Raw genomic sequence first — 16,233 nt, forward strand, 5'->3', positions numbered from 1 at the left:
TTTCTGTATAAAATGAAAACAAATCTCTTAAACAGGGTTTTTCCAGAATGAGTCTGAAGAGCGTATAAATAAATCCGAGCATTGATTCTGTAATGTACATTAACATGATTCAACTCCCACAGAAGGAAATCTGTGAGAGAGGTTTAGTGGGAAAACCCATGTGGTTGTGTTCATCGGTCAGTGTGACGATCGGGTCTTGTGTCATTTGTATCGTTAGTAGATTGAATACCTACTTCCGATCTCCACTTTAAACTCGGCTTTAGCGATTCCCACGCTGTTAGCGGTCTGGCAGATGTACACTCCTTCATCCGTCACGTTCAGAGGCCGAACAAACACCAGTCTGTCCTCCTGAACCAACACTCCTGCTGGCAGACGACCGGCCTTCCTGAACACACACACACACACACACACACACACACACAGAGAGAGAGAGAGAGAGAGAGACAAACGTTAGTGGATGCAATTATCTGTACTGTTCATTAAGTGAGTTCAATGGATGGCACCACAAACGTTCTTTGGAGTATATTTGGAAATATTTTTATTATTTAAAATATCTGTTTTCTGTGTGAATCTGTTAAACTGTAATTTATTTCTGTGATGCTCCGCTGTATTTTCAGCATCATTCCTCCAGTCTTCAGTGTCACATGATCTTCAGAAATCAGAATGATATGATGATTTACCGCTCAAGAAACATTTCTGATTATTATCAATGTTGATAACATTAATATTTTTGTGGAAACTGTGATGCATTTTATTTTTCAGGATTCACAGATGAATGCAATTTTAGCATTTATTTGAAATAAAAATCTTTTGTGACGTTATAAATGTCTTTACTGTCACATCTGATTAATTGAATGCATCTTTCATGTATAAAAGTATTCATTTCTTATTTACCACAAACTTTTGAACTTCTGAAGATCATGTGACACTGAAGACTGGAGGAATGATGCTGAAAATACAGCGGAGCATCACAGAAATAAATTACAGTTTATTATATATTCACACAGAAAAAAAGATATTTTAAATTACAATAATATTTCACAATTTTTACTTTGATCAAATAAATGCAGTAAATAATGTTTTTTTTTTCAAAAACAAGACTTAATAACTTATGCATATTCCTTTGCATCTAAATCGTGATTTAAGAATGTTCAGATATTTGTTCTGGAAAAGCAAAACAAACACACTTTCTTTTTGAAAGACTGCATTTGCAATCCTTGTGCTTCAATTTAATTGTGCATGAGACTTCCTCCATCAGTATCGGTCTTTAATCTGCGGTAGGTGGCTTTAACCCCTCAGACAGGTGTGAATCAGGACACACACACACACACACACAGCATTCCTCCGGCCGATACCCCACAACATCACACGACTGCAGCGACACCAAACACCACATTAAACGCATCTCAGGTTTCGGACCTTCACTGTAATTATCATCCGAGTATCATGTGACTCCTGCAGCCTGTTACCAGTCCATTCTCCAGTACTACCTGAATGAAAACACCTCCTCAGCAACTGTATGCATGCAACCTTAATAAAGCACCAACATGCATGATCTGAGGACTCCTTCATGTCTGCAGAAGCATGCATGACGATGCATAAATGTCGTTAATTGCAGTTGATGCGCTGCATTTTTAATCCAGTACGAAGCCTGTGTTTCTGTGCCGGTTAAAACAATCATTACAGGGCAGGAGGGTTATTTAGGGCTTAGCTTGTGTCTCGATACACCCCACCCTCATCATTTAGCATCCTGCTCTTTTTCTCTCTCTCGTTCTTTTTCTTTCCTGTCCTGTGCATGAAAAGCGCCCTTTTTGGCTCTTTGCGCTCAGGTTGCAATGAGACACTGAAGCTTTTATGTTATCCTGAAAGGAGCAAGTGAATATGCATCGCTGCAGTTCAGAGGCCTTTGTGATTGTGCTAAATAAAGAGAAACACAATGAGAGAAGGGGTGGAAAACTAGTGTTTTTGTAGGGATTTTTGCAATGTCGCTAGTTCAATTTGACACTCGTTTATGCAACTAAAGCGTGCGGAGTTTAAATAAAGGTGGTGGGTGATCTGGCAGACAGCAGCGTAATCAAATAATAAGCAGGGCTGGGCCCCTATTCATAAAGAATCTTAATGCAAAAAGTAGCTCCTAGTGACAAAATTCTCAGAAAATTCTTAGAAATGTGGACGTTTACTCTTAAAATTAAAGAAAAATCCTAGTAAAGAAAAAAGTAATTCAGAAAGCATCTTAACCCTTAAAAGAGGTCTTAAGGTCAAACTTGTTAGGAGCACAGACGAGGACTTTTAAGAGGCTTAAGAGTTTCTTTAGCAGAGGAGAAAATGGCAGAAAGACAAAGAGGCAGAAGAAATGTGTTGCAGACAGTGGATGACAGTGAGTTAATAAGACGCTATAGATTAGATCATGCAGGGATCATGTTTGTGACTGGTCTTATTAGAGACGTGCTAACATCTCCGACACAGCACAGAAATGCCATAGCGCCAGAAATTAAAGTAATCACTACATTACGATATTTGGCAACTAGGAAAATGCAACAGTGATGATTTGGGTCTGTCACAACCTTCTGTAAGCAGAGTGATCACACAAACAATTACAGCACTTTAAGAACATCTTATTGTGTCGCAGTTCATTTCGTTTCCACTGGACATTCCCATCTTTCAGGCTCAAAAAAAACTGCATTTATGAAAATAGCAGGCTTTAGGTGCGCACAAGCAGGGGGAATGAACCGTTAATAGTTTGTGCTATATGCTCCCATGTCTGCTTCTTGTCCCTTGTGGAACAATTTTTATCATTCTAAGCCAATCAAATACCTTATAGGAAATTAAAAGCATGGTAAATAAAAAAAGGATTTATATGCACACATATAATGTGTGTGTGTGTGTGTGTGTGTGTGTGTGTGTGTGTGAGAGAGAGAATTAGAATACACACTATACTTAAAATCACTCTTTTTTTCCTTCTTGGACAACCAACCAATCACAGTCTTCAAAAGATTGTGTCATACATAGCAACGGGGTCAACCCCGCCTCCTCACTAAGATGAAAGTTTTTGTCTTTTCCTTACTCAGAGTTGCTCTCAGATCGGTCCCGAATCGCTCTTAAGATAAGACTCCCACGTAAAAGCTTTTAAGCTAAATTAAGAGTTTTCTGAGAGAATTCTTAGGATCTTTATGAATACGGGCCCTGGTGTTTACAGTTACACCTACAGACTGACCGTCTGATGCATATGACACAAACATGAGAGTATTTGCCAAAATCACAACCGCTGATCTCACTGGCTGCGGTAATATTCAGAAGTTAGTCAAGACTGGGTGATATATAGCTAAAAATATCCTAAATACTAAATAATTTCAATAAAATTTGTAAAATAATAAATTGGAAATACTAAAATAAACACTAATACTAAAACAGTAAAAAAAAAAACAATAATAATAATAAATAATTAAATATATAATTCTATTACTAAAATATTAAAATAGCAAAAATAAATACAACATACTAAAATAAATACTTCTACTAAAATAGTAAAAAATAAACATTAAAACAAACTTTAAACATGAATACTAAAAATAGTAAAAATAAATATGAATTATTAATGTAAACTAAATACTATTACTATAAAAGGTAAATTGTAAAAATACTAAATAGTAAAATATATAGTAATACTGAAATAGTAAAGATAAATATTAAATACCAAATACTAAGGCATATTTACCCCACTGTTTTCCCTAGAGATGAGTTTGATGAAATCATTTCCATTTATAATAATAAAAATAACACATTTATTTATATAGCATCTTTCAAACATAAAATGTGACTCAAAGTGCTTTACATAATCAAGAATAAACCGTTAAATAAACAACAACATTACATCCAATAAAACAAATCCATCAAGCTTACAATATGTATACAACATATCTAAAACAATACACAGCACATTTAATAAAACAGACAAAAAAACCAAATACTGATTGTGCTAGCTTCCCTAATATCTGAAAGTAATGTTTTCAGCAATTTAGGAACATAATTTACGAAGGCTGCATCACAATTTTTACTTTTTCTTATAGAACTAGGAAGCTCTAGTAAACCTGTTTTGGAAGATCTTAAAAGTTCTTGATGGGGTATAATTAACAAGAGAACTATTGATATAATTAGCTCCTTGGCTTAAATAAGCAGAAGTCTATTAACAGATTTTATTTGTGTTGCGACCACATTTTTTCAGTCAGACTCAATCTTCCTGTGCTCTGTGAAACGGTGTTACCTGCTCCACGTGATGTTTTGAGGCAATGGGTTTCCTTTAACCACACATCTGAGCTCAGATCCTGAGTGTCCGATTCTCCAGGAACCAGAATCAGCAATCAGTGCATCAGGAGGATCTGAAGCACAAACACAGGCTCACATCAACGACATTATCATTAACTACTAGAAATCTAAAAAAGATTTGTATCACCTGAAATAAAATGTAAAAAAAAAATATTTTTATGTAGATGAATTTACTCTACTAAATAAACTACTGGAGCGGGGAAAAAAACTCGTAGACACTAAAAAAATTAAATAAAAACAATATTACTAAAACCTTTAAAAAATTAATAAAAGTAGAAAAATACAAACTAATTCAAATTATTAATTAAAACTACTACAACTACTAACATAACACTTCATCATTATTATCTTGAAATAAGATGAACATTAATTGAAAAAAAAAAAAAATATATATATATATATATAAAATTAATTCAGCTTGAGCCCGAGGAAACATTTCTTGCTTTCATTTAGTTTTACTTGATGTACTAAAATAACTAAAACTTAAATAATAAAATAAAAACTATAGAGATATATGAAAAAAATATTCTAAAACTTTAACGAAGATTACAATAAAAAAGGAAATATAATGCAAACAATTAAAAGCTATAACAGTATTTTACTGATACAAAAATAACTAAAACCATAAAAAATTCAATTACTTGAAATAAAATGAGCATTAAAATAAAAAATTGAATTTGTCTTTAATTAAATTTTTTTTTACTAAAAATGAAAACAGAAAAATAAACTTTAAAGGCACAGTATGTAATTTTCGCAGCACATATTCAAAACAAAGAAACAAAGGCGTAGTTTGATGGCACCATGATTGAGTGTGGAATCATGGGAGTTGTCGTCTTAATCCCCACAAAGCCGATGCAATCGGACGGGACATGGGCAGAAATCATGTTCATGGATGAGCTAAGATATTAAAGATTTATTAACGTCACTGTAGTATGAAGGTGGGGTTGAGAGCTGTGCACGCTCTCGGAAACAAAAAATGCACATATTGTGCCTATAATTTTAAATATTAACAAAATATAATAGTGACACAAAGAAAAAAGCAGCATGAACATTCTGCAAAATGTTTATTATTGGGAGATGGGTTTAAGAATGACTCACAGTGCACGATGAGTTCGTTGCTGATTCTGTGCGGGCCGTCGAGAGCCGGATGCCACACCAGACAGTCCAAGCGCCGTTTGTTCATGCTGCGCAGCGGATGAAGGGAAAACTGTGAGGTTACGACTCCATCCTCTCCAGTACGGTTCTGAGACTGCCCGGGAACGTCCGTGTCCCAGGACAAACGCGGCGGAGGGTGTCCAACCGCACGACAGAAAGCAGCTGCTTGGAACGACTGGCCTTCCTCAAGGATCACCGGATCCAGAGACGAGATCGGCAAAACTAGTGAAGGAGAAAAACAGATGAAGGACTGTGTTAAAGCATAATAACACTGAAAACAGTGGCATTTTAGAACACAGAATAGAAGCACTTATTGGTTTTATAAAACGGTTATTCCATATACGTAGGAAGGTTTCACAGAATAAAACAGAGCAAATAAACTAATGATATTAATTTAACCCAGTATTCTTCCACCAAACAATACAACTTATCCCCCTTACATATTTTAAGGCAAGAGAGTAATATATAATCACTTTACTTCCCCATTCAATAAATCACAGTACATTATGACAATTGTCTTTTATTGTTTTTATGTGTAAATATGTAAAAGATGCATTAACTAGTTAAAGATGCACTCATTTGCATACATTTTCTTGAACACTTGGCTGACATATAAGAGTTAAAGATTTCCACAGAGGGGATTATTGATTTCTCTTTTTAATCACTCCATAAATCAGAAAAAAATGTCAAAAGACAAAAGAAATACATATTTTCGCCATGTTTTAGGAGTCAAATGTTATATTAATCAGTGTGAATGATATATGAAAAAAAAACTCAGTAGAAACCTTCAGAATATAGAGAGGAAAAACTCCCTAAGTTTTGGTGTTTGTAAGTTCTGCTGAAGTAGAGATAAAAACTAATTTTGAAAAATCATCCCGAAACTTATAGGCGCAAATACATAAAGTGCAAAAATAAATCCAGGCAAATGAAATATGAACAAACCCCTCAGTAAAAACCTTCAAAATATAGAGAGGAAAAAAACCCTAAGTTTTGGTGTTTGTAAGTGCTGCTGAAGTTGAGAAGAAAACTTTTAAAGATACGGACTGTGATTAAAATCAACAGATGCAAATAGATAAATTGCAATGAAATAAACACTTAAATGTGTATCTTAGATTTGTTTCCTTCCACTTGTCTGAATAGGACAAGTTACGGAAGCAAAAATAGACCAAAATCTCAAAAATTACCAGTGCATGAAATAAACTATTGATTTAGTCTGTGTAAAACATGGCCAATAATCATACATAGATATAAACAAAATATTGAAAATTAACATAAAAATTATTCTATTAACAGACTAAATAACAGAAATTGCAACACAAAACACCTTAAAATGTACATTACTGATGATAACATTTTTTATATATTATATATATAATAATATTGATTCCCGCTGGGATTTCTGGGAATGTCCATCTACTATTTTTCGCCCTAAAAAATATGTTAATTCATAATTTTTACTTGCAAAATCTATAAAGTTCACAGTAAAATTACATATGCTAATTATGGTATACAAATTACATATAATGGTATCTGTTACTTAGTTACCCAAAGGTAGGGTAACCCATAATTAATCAGTTAATATTTTTTTACTGTACAAATAAATGTATTATTATTATTATTATTTTTTTACAGCGTATTACTTCCTGGAGTGCTACGACACAAAGCAATTACAAAAGCAAAGTTATTTTTAAACTGGTTTGTTTAGCAGAAACACAAAAACATGTTGATTTTGTACCTTACTGCAGATTAATGGTTTAACAGACCTTCCTTTAGCAAACAGAAGTTAAATGAAGCTTGAGAAATCAAGTGAAATGTGAAAAGAGGGGATCTTACTCCAGACAGTCAGACTGATTTGTCTCTCGAAGCTTCCAGAGGGATAGATGGAGATGTGGCAGGTGTATGTGGCCTGATCAGCTTTCTTTGTGTTCAGAATCAACAGCGTGGAGTCGACGGTCGGTTCGGAGCTCTCGAACTGAACACGATTCAGAAAATCAGGAGACGCTGAAATAAAACAACGGAAGAAGAACATTAGATTCAATTAGAGGGAAATTCTCAGGAGACTCGTGTCAAAAACAATACAAAATAAACAAATGGTTGTTTTATTCCTGGACATACTTTGAACACCCTATCTGGAAATCACATGCAAACTTCAGTATTTGCGTTTAGTAAATGTCAGTGTAATGTGAATCCACTGAAACCAAATTCTCTTAAGCTCTTATCGTTTCATCAGAAGTCTTGTTTCAAAGACACTAAGAATCACCAGAAGATTCAGGAAGACTTTTTGCTGCTTATACAAAAGCAGCAGGTTCAATCCAAATTACAGGTGACCCGTAAAATCCTGTCGTTTACAAACCGAGGTGATTAAGTTAACTAAAACGAAGTAATATCATAAAAAATACAAAATAACAATAAAAAGCTTTATCACTTGAAATAAATTACAGCTAAATGTAAACTACACGTCATTTTTCTTTTATTAAAATAGTTTCATTTTTAAATGTCATTTTTTTTTCTCATTTTCATTTTGTAACAACTTTGTAACAATATTATGTAACGACTGAAACTTAAAATGAAAATAAATAAATAAAAACTATATTGACATTTGAAAAGAATACAAACTAATAAAAATGCCAAAAAACAAAATGATTAAAACTTCAAAATGAAAATGAAAAGAATTTATAAAAAAAATAAAAAATTATTCACAAAAATCTTATTTTATTTTTGATTTTCATATATACTTTAACGATGTATTAGAATAACTAAAACTAAAATAAAAAAAATTAAAACTATATAGACTTTTTATAAAACAACTAACAAAAAACGATAACATTACTTTAAAATTCTAATTAAAATAATATATAAAAACAAAAACTACTCTCTATAGTCTACTATAATAGTATCTCAGACAATACTAAAATAACACAGTTTCAACCACAAAAGAAGTTATCAGGATATACAAGTCACATTCTGATCATTTCTTTTGCTCTCTTCCATTCCCTGATGGCCACAGCTCAAGTTTCATGGTGAAAACATGTTAAAGTTATTCACACAAATGATCACATGACTTCAAAAGATGTGGAATATAGTGTTTAAGTTATAGCAGCTACTGTTATGATATTTTATGATATTCTTTTTCACAAGCTCCTCTGTGTTTCACAGAAGAAAGTCAGTCATACAGGTCTGAGCTGATATGAGAGTGAGTAGATAATGACAGAATAATTAGTTTTTTTGGGGTAAATTAAAGCAATGCACTAAAACACAGATGGCATGTATGAGTCGGTTCAGATTAAAGAGCCGATGAACACAATGCACCATTGAAAATATTCGTCATGACACACGTCTCTAGGTGACAGACGCCCATCCGAAAACAATGCGTGCGAAACTGTTTCTATTTAACAAAACTGCTGGGGGGAAATGATTGTGTCTGTTTGTGCTGGGTGGATGAATCACCAAAACACACCAGTGTTATTTTAGTATCGCTGAGATACTATTATGGTTATTAAAATTTAATAAATACTTTGCAATGCATGATTTTTAATTCATCAAATATTTAAAATATGTTTTAGATACATATTTTATATCCAGTTACACTAAATGAAAATGAGAAATGTTAAATGTCAACTTATTTCAGTTAACGTTTATTTAAATTCAAGTAAATACATTTCAAGTGCCATTTTATTATAATTTATTTACTATTATATATTCTTGTTTTTAGTTTTGATTTCATTTTAATCTTAGTAAAATTTTTGTAATTTGTTTTATCATTTTTATTAGTTTTTTTAATACATCCGTATAATTTTTACTTTATGTTTTAGCTAAAATAAATCATATATTTCATTTATTTATTCAGAATTTATTTATTATTTCATTTAATTTCAAGTAACAAAATTATCAGTTTCATTTTAGTATCTATGAAAAACTATTAGTTTTTTTCATATTTTGATAGGATCAGTTTTTATTACATTTTCAGTTTTCATTTTAAGTTAAGCTAAACTTTTAGTAATTTTGTTGATTGTTTTTATTTCATTTTCCTTAGTTTTTTAGTGTTTATATAGTTAGTATTATTATTTATTTAAATTTTAATTCATTATTTCATTTTCAATGTAATGGTTTTCGTATATTTTGTTTCAAGCAACAAACAAGTTTTTAAGTTTATAATAACCGCATCTCACACACACATATTTCAGCCCAAAATCACGAGAAAAGAAAACGAAGCCTGTTTTGAGGACCATTAAAATTTTCTGCATTGTGAAATCTGAACCAGAAACATTCCTAACAGGTTTTGTGAGATTCACTCAACTAGTTTGTGTTTATACACACACCTTCAGGTCCTTGAGTAAAGTGTCTGATGATAATCTGTTCTCGTTCTCCTCCTGGTTTCTGTCTGGACCAGGTCACTTGCACCACCTTTTCATCGGCCTCCACCATAAAGCGGCAGGGCAGCCGGGTCTGTGCACCAGAGAACGAGCGCAGGGCCAGAGACGGAGACGGCTCGATAAACTCACTGTGAACACAGACTGAGACATAAAGAGACAGTGTGAACATCTGCAAACAGCACTGAAAGGATTTACTATTAGACATGAGGTGAGGGCCGAGGACGGTTAATAATAAACCCATGCTATCATGATCAATCGCTCTTGCCCTACAAACATGTCACAAAAAACCAAGGACGTTCCCATGCAGCGCAATGAGAGAGACACAGATGTGTGACCCTTCCACACACACACACACACACATCATGAGATGAGATGAGATGTAAATGATCCGCACATATAACACAGTGACTGAGAGCTGAAGAAATCAAGGCTCCTCAGAAGATGTGAGATGTTCTGGAGGCTTGTGAAGATCATTCCTCCGCTGAGGAACAGTGAAAGTAAAGCTTCTGGAAACAAACGCTCCTCAAAAGATCCTGAGGATCAGATTTGAGACTTGTTAATCTGGAAATATGACTGCAGTTATTCTGACCTTTACTTGATCAAAATCAGTCCAGATTTGGCACGTGAATTACACTAAAAGAGATTTGACTGGATAAAGAAACTCTAAACTATCAATCGGAGACAGAAGACGTGGAGGAGATTGACCGGTTTGATTTATAGATCAACTTTCTCTTTGGTATTTCTTATAAATGCCTCAGAAACAGAAATAGTCACTAGTTTTCATCCAATAAGAGTCTAAATCTATTAAATGTATGTCTATCAGCATTTATTGAGTTGATCTTTGATATTTGATGGCACTCTTGAGATCTCTTGTGCATTTTTTTCCCTGGTATTGGCTTTGGATTTAAGTTTAAGGACATTTCTGCTCCTTTTGTATGATTGTGAACTGTTTTGGGCCTCCACTTCATGTCCAGTGTAAAATCATCCTGAATCAAAACCATAGATGAGAAACTCTGGACCAGACACTCGTCTTTCAAAATCGACAAAACGAGACAGAAAGCAGAAGACAGTGAGACATAGTGAGAGAATGTCATCTTGCACTTCTGGTTATTGTTTGTTCTCGTCTCAGCTGACAGAAACACTCAACACACACTGACACGCCACATGTTTAAAATAACAATACATACTTTACAAACACACACCCTCTCGGTCTTAATTCTATTCAATTCAGACAGCTTTATTGACATGAAAAGCACATTTTGTATTGGCAGACCGTTCGTTTGAATAAAAAACATAGGAAGTAGTTTGGAACAATAGAGTGTGTTGTGTGTGTGTGTGTTAGAGAGTCAGTGTCAGTGAGTGAGTAAGTCGGTGACATACTTGTGTTGATGATTTGTGTGGGCTGAATAGTTAAGAGTGAGTGTGACTTTGGCTGGATGATCTCAGTCAGTCTCAGCAGCAGCTGAAGGAGGGGAGGGCTTTATAATGGTATGTGCTGGGGTCACTCATCTTCAGGTGTTTCCAGAATTTAATAACTATTTTTTGAATGTTTAGAAGGAGAGGGTATTTGGCCTGATTCTGCCCTGCATCCATTGTTTTGTTTATATCTTTGGACATTGAGCATTCACACATACACACACACTCACCTCCACACACTCACCTCCTCACCTCCTCACACTAACCTCCACACACTCACCTCCACACACTCACCTCCTCACACACTCACCTCCTCACACACTAACCTCCACACACTAACCTCCACACACTCACACACTCACCTCCTCACACTCACACACTCACCTCCACACACTCACCTCCCCACACTCAGCCCCACTCACTCACCTCCACACACTCAGCCCCACTCACTCAGCCCCACTCACTCACCTCCACACACTCACACACTCACCTCCACACACTCACCTCCCCACACTCACACACACACTCACCTCCACACACTCAGCCCCACTCACTCACCTCCACACACTCACACACTCACCTCCACACACTCACCTCCACACACTCACCTCCACACACTCACCTCCACACACTCACACACTCACCTCCACACACTCAGCTCCACACACTCACACACTCACCTCCACACACTCACACACTCACCTCCACACACTCAGCCCCACTCACTCACCTCCACACACTCACCTCCACACACTCACCTCCACACACTCACACACTCACCTCCACACACTCACACACTCACCTCCACACACTCAGCTCCACACACTCACACACTCACCTCCACACACTCAGCTCCACTCACTCACCTCCATACACTCACACACTCACCTCCACACACTCACCTCCACACACTCACACACTCACCTCCACACACTCAGCTCCACACACTCACACACTCACCTCCACACACTCAGCTCCACTCACTCACCTCCACACACTCAGCTCCACTCACTCACCTCCACACACTCAGCTCCACTCACTCACCTCCATACACTCAGCTCCACACACTCAGCTCCGCTCACTCACCTCCACACACTCAGCTCCGCTCACTCAGCTCCACACACTCACCTCCACACACTCACCTCCCCACACTCACCTCCCCACACTCACACACTCACCTCCCCACACTCACACACTCACCTCCACACACTCACACACTCACCTCCACACACTCACCTCCACACACTCAGCTCCACTCACTCACCTCCACACACTCAGCTCCACTCACTCAGCTCCACACACTCACACACTCACCTCCCCACACTCAGCCCCACTCACTCACCTCCACACACTCAGCCCCACTCACTCAGCCCCACTCACTCACCTCCACACACTCACACACTCCCCTCCACACACTCACACACTCACCTCCACACACTCACACACTCACCTCCACACACTCACACACTCACCTCCACACACTCACCTCCTCACACTCACACACTCACCTCCACTCACTCACCTCCACACACTCAGCTCCACTCACTCACCAACACACACTCACCTCCACACACTCACCTCCACTCACTCACACACTCACCTCCACACACTCACACTCTCACCTCCCCACACTCACACACACTCTCACCTCCCCACACTCACCTCCACACACTCAGCCCCACTCACTCACCTCCACACACTCACACACTCACCTCCACACACTCACACACTCACCTTCACACACTCAGCTCCACACACTCAGCTCCACACACTCAGCTCCACACACTCAGCTCCACACACTCAGCTCCACACACTCAGCTCCACACACTCAGCCCCACACACTCAGCCCCACACACTCAGCCCCACACACTCAGCCCCACACACTCAGCCCCACACACTCACCTCCACACACTCACCTCCACTCACTCACCTCCACTCACTCACCTCCACACACTCAGCTCCACACACTCACCTCCACACACTCACCTCCACACACTCAGCTCCACACACTCAGCTCCACACACTCACACACTCACCGCCCCACACTCAGCCCCACTCACTCACCTCCACACACTCACCTCCTCACACTCACACACTCACCTCCTCACACTAACCTCCACACACTAACCTCCACACACTCACCTCCACTCAGTCACCTCCACACACTCAGCTCCACTCACTCAGCTCCACACACTCAGCTCCACACACTCAGCTCCACACACTCACACACTCACCTCCCCACACTCAGCCCCACTCACTCACCTCCACACACTCAGCCCCACTCACTCACCTCCACACACTCACCTCCACACACTCACACACTCACCTCCACACACTCACACTCACCTCCACACACTCAGCTCCACTCACTCACCTCCACACACTCAGCTCCACTCACTCACCTCCACACACTCACCTCCTCACACTCACCTCCTCACACTCACCTCCTCACACTCACCTCCACACACTCACCTCCACACACTCACACACTCACCTCCACACACTCAGCCCCACTCACTCACCTCCACACACTCACACACTCACCTCCACACACTCACCTCCACACACTCACCTCCTCACACTCACCTCCTCACACTCAGCTCCACACACTCAGCTCCACACACTCACCTCCACACACTCACCTCCACTCACTCACCTCCACTCACTCACCTCCACACACTCACCTCCACACACTCACCTCCACACACTCACCTCCACACACTCACCTCCACACACTCACACACTCACCTCCACACACTCACCTCCACACACTCACCTCCACACACTCACCTCCTCACACTCACCTCCTCACACTCACCTCCTCACACTCAGCTCCACTCACTCAGCTCCACTCACTCAGCTCCACACACTCACCTCCACACACTCACCTCCACACACTCACCTCCACACACTCACCTCCACTCACTCACCTCCACACACTCACCTCCACACACTCACCTCCACACACTCAGCTCCACACACTCAGCTCCACACACTCACCTCCACACACTCACCTCCACACACTCACCTCCACTCACTCACCTCCACTCACTCACCTCCACTCACTCACCTCCACTCACTCAGCTCCACACACTCAGCTCCACAGACTCAGCTCCACAGACTCAGCTCCACACACTCAGCTCCACACACTCACACTCACCTCCTCACACTCACACACTCACCTCCTCACACTCACACACTCACCGCCACTCACTCACACACTCACCTCCACACACTCACACACTGACCTCCACACACTCACACACTCACTTCCTCACACTCACACACTCACCTCCACACACTCACACACTCACCTCCCCACACTCACACACTCACCTCCCCACACTCACACACTCACCTCCCCACACTCACACACTCACCTCCCCACACTCACACACTCACCTCCCCACACTCACACACTCACCTCCACACACTCAGCTCCACACACTCAGCTCCACACACTCAGCTCCACTCACTCACCTCCTCACACTCACCTCCTCACACTCACCTCCACACACTCACCTCCACACACTCACCTCCTCACACTCACCTCCTCACACTCACCTCCACACACTCACCTCCACACACTCACCTCCACACACTCACCTCCACACACTCAGCTCCACTCACTCAGCTCCACTCACTCAGCTCCACTCACTCACCTCCACACACTCACCTCCACTCACTCAGCTCCACACACTCAGCACCACACACTCAGCACCACACACTCAGCACCACACACTCACACACTCACCTCCACACACTGACCTCCACACACTCACTTCCTCACACTCACACACTCACCTCCACACACTCACACACTCACCTCCACACACTCACCTCCCCACACTCACACACTCACCTCCCCACACTCACACACTCACCTCCACACACTCACACTCACCTACACACACTCACCTCCTCACACTCAAACTCACCTCCACACACTCACCTCCTCACACTCACACACTCACCTCCCCACACTCACACACTCACCTCCCCACACTCACACACTCACCTCCACACACTCACACACTCACCTCCCCACACTCACACACTCACCTCCACACACTCACACACTCACCTCCACACACTCACTCACTCACTCACCTCCACACACTCACTCACTCACTCACCTCCACACACTCACACACTCACCTCCACACACTCACTCACTCACCTCCACACACTCACCTCCACACACTCACCTCCACACACTCACTCACTCACTCACCTCCACACACTCACTCACTCACTCACCTCCACACACTCACTCACTCACTCACTCACCTCCACACACTCACACACTCACCTCCACACACTCAAACTCACCTCCACACACTCACCTCCTCACACTCAAACTCACCTCCACACACTCACCTCCTCACACTCACACACTCACCTCCCCATACTCACACACTCACCTCCACACACTCACCTCCCCACACTCACACACTCACCTCCACACACTCACACACTCACCTCCCCACACTCACTCACTCACCTCCACACACTCACTCACCTCCACACACTCACTCACTCACCTCCACACACTCACTCACTCACCTCCACACACTCACTCACTCACCTCCACACACTCACTCACTCACCTCCACACACTCACACACTCATCTCCACACACTCACCTCCACACACACTCACTCACACACTCACCTCCACACACTCACCTCCACACACACACCTCCACACACTCACTCACTCACTCACCTCCACACACTCACTCACTCACTCACCTCCACACACTCACCTCCACACACTCACTCACTCACTCACCTCCACACACTCACTCACTCACCTCCACACACTCACCTCCACACTCACTCACCTCCACACACTCACTCACTCACCTCCACACACTCACTCACCTCCACACACTCACCTCCACACACTCACTCACTCACTCACTCACTCACTCACTCACTCACTCACTCACTCACTCACTCAC

At 40.4% G+C, this 16,233-nt stretch overlaps 1 protein-coding gene across 1 annotated transcript in view; it reads right to left on the reverse strand.

Moving 5' to 3' along the window:
• Positions 1–16,233, reverse strand: part of nectin4b (nectin cell adhesion molecule 4b) — a 28,489-nt gene that overhangs the window by 5,286 nt on the left and 6,970 nt on the right. Inside the window, exons 2-6 of the mRNA XM_059562957.1 lie at positions 9,798–9,992; positions 7,312–7,479; positions 5,422–5,700; positions 4,262–4,376; positions 234–385 (exon numbers count right to left, since the gene is read on the reverse strand). Of these exons, the coding sequence (XP_059418940.1) occupies positions 234–385; positions 4,262–4,376; positions 5,422–5,700; positions 7,312–7,479; positions 9,798–9,992 (909 nt within the window). The remainder of the gene's footprint in view (positions 1–233; positions 386–4,261; positions 4,377–5,421; positions 5,701–7,311; positions 7,480–9,797; positions 9,993–16,233) is intronic.

Source organism: Carassius carassius, chromosome 12 (genome assembly GCF_963082965.1).
Source record: "Carassius carassius chromosome 12, fCarCar2.1, whole genome shotgun sequence".
NCBI classification, from domain to species: Eukaryota; Metazoa; Chordata; class Actinopteri; order Cypriniformes; family Cyprinidae; genus Carassius; species Carassius carassius.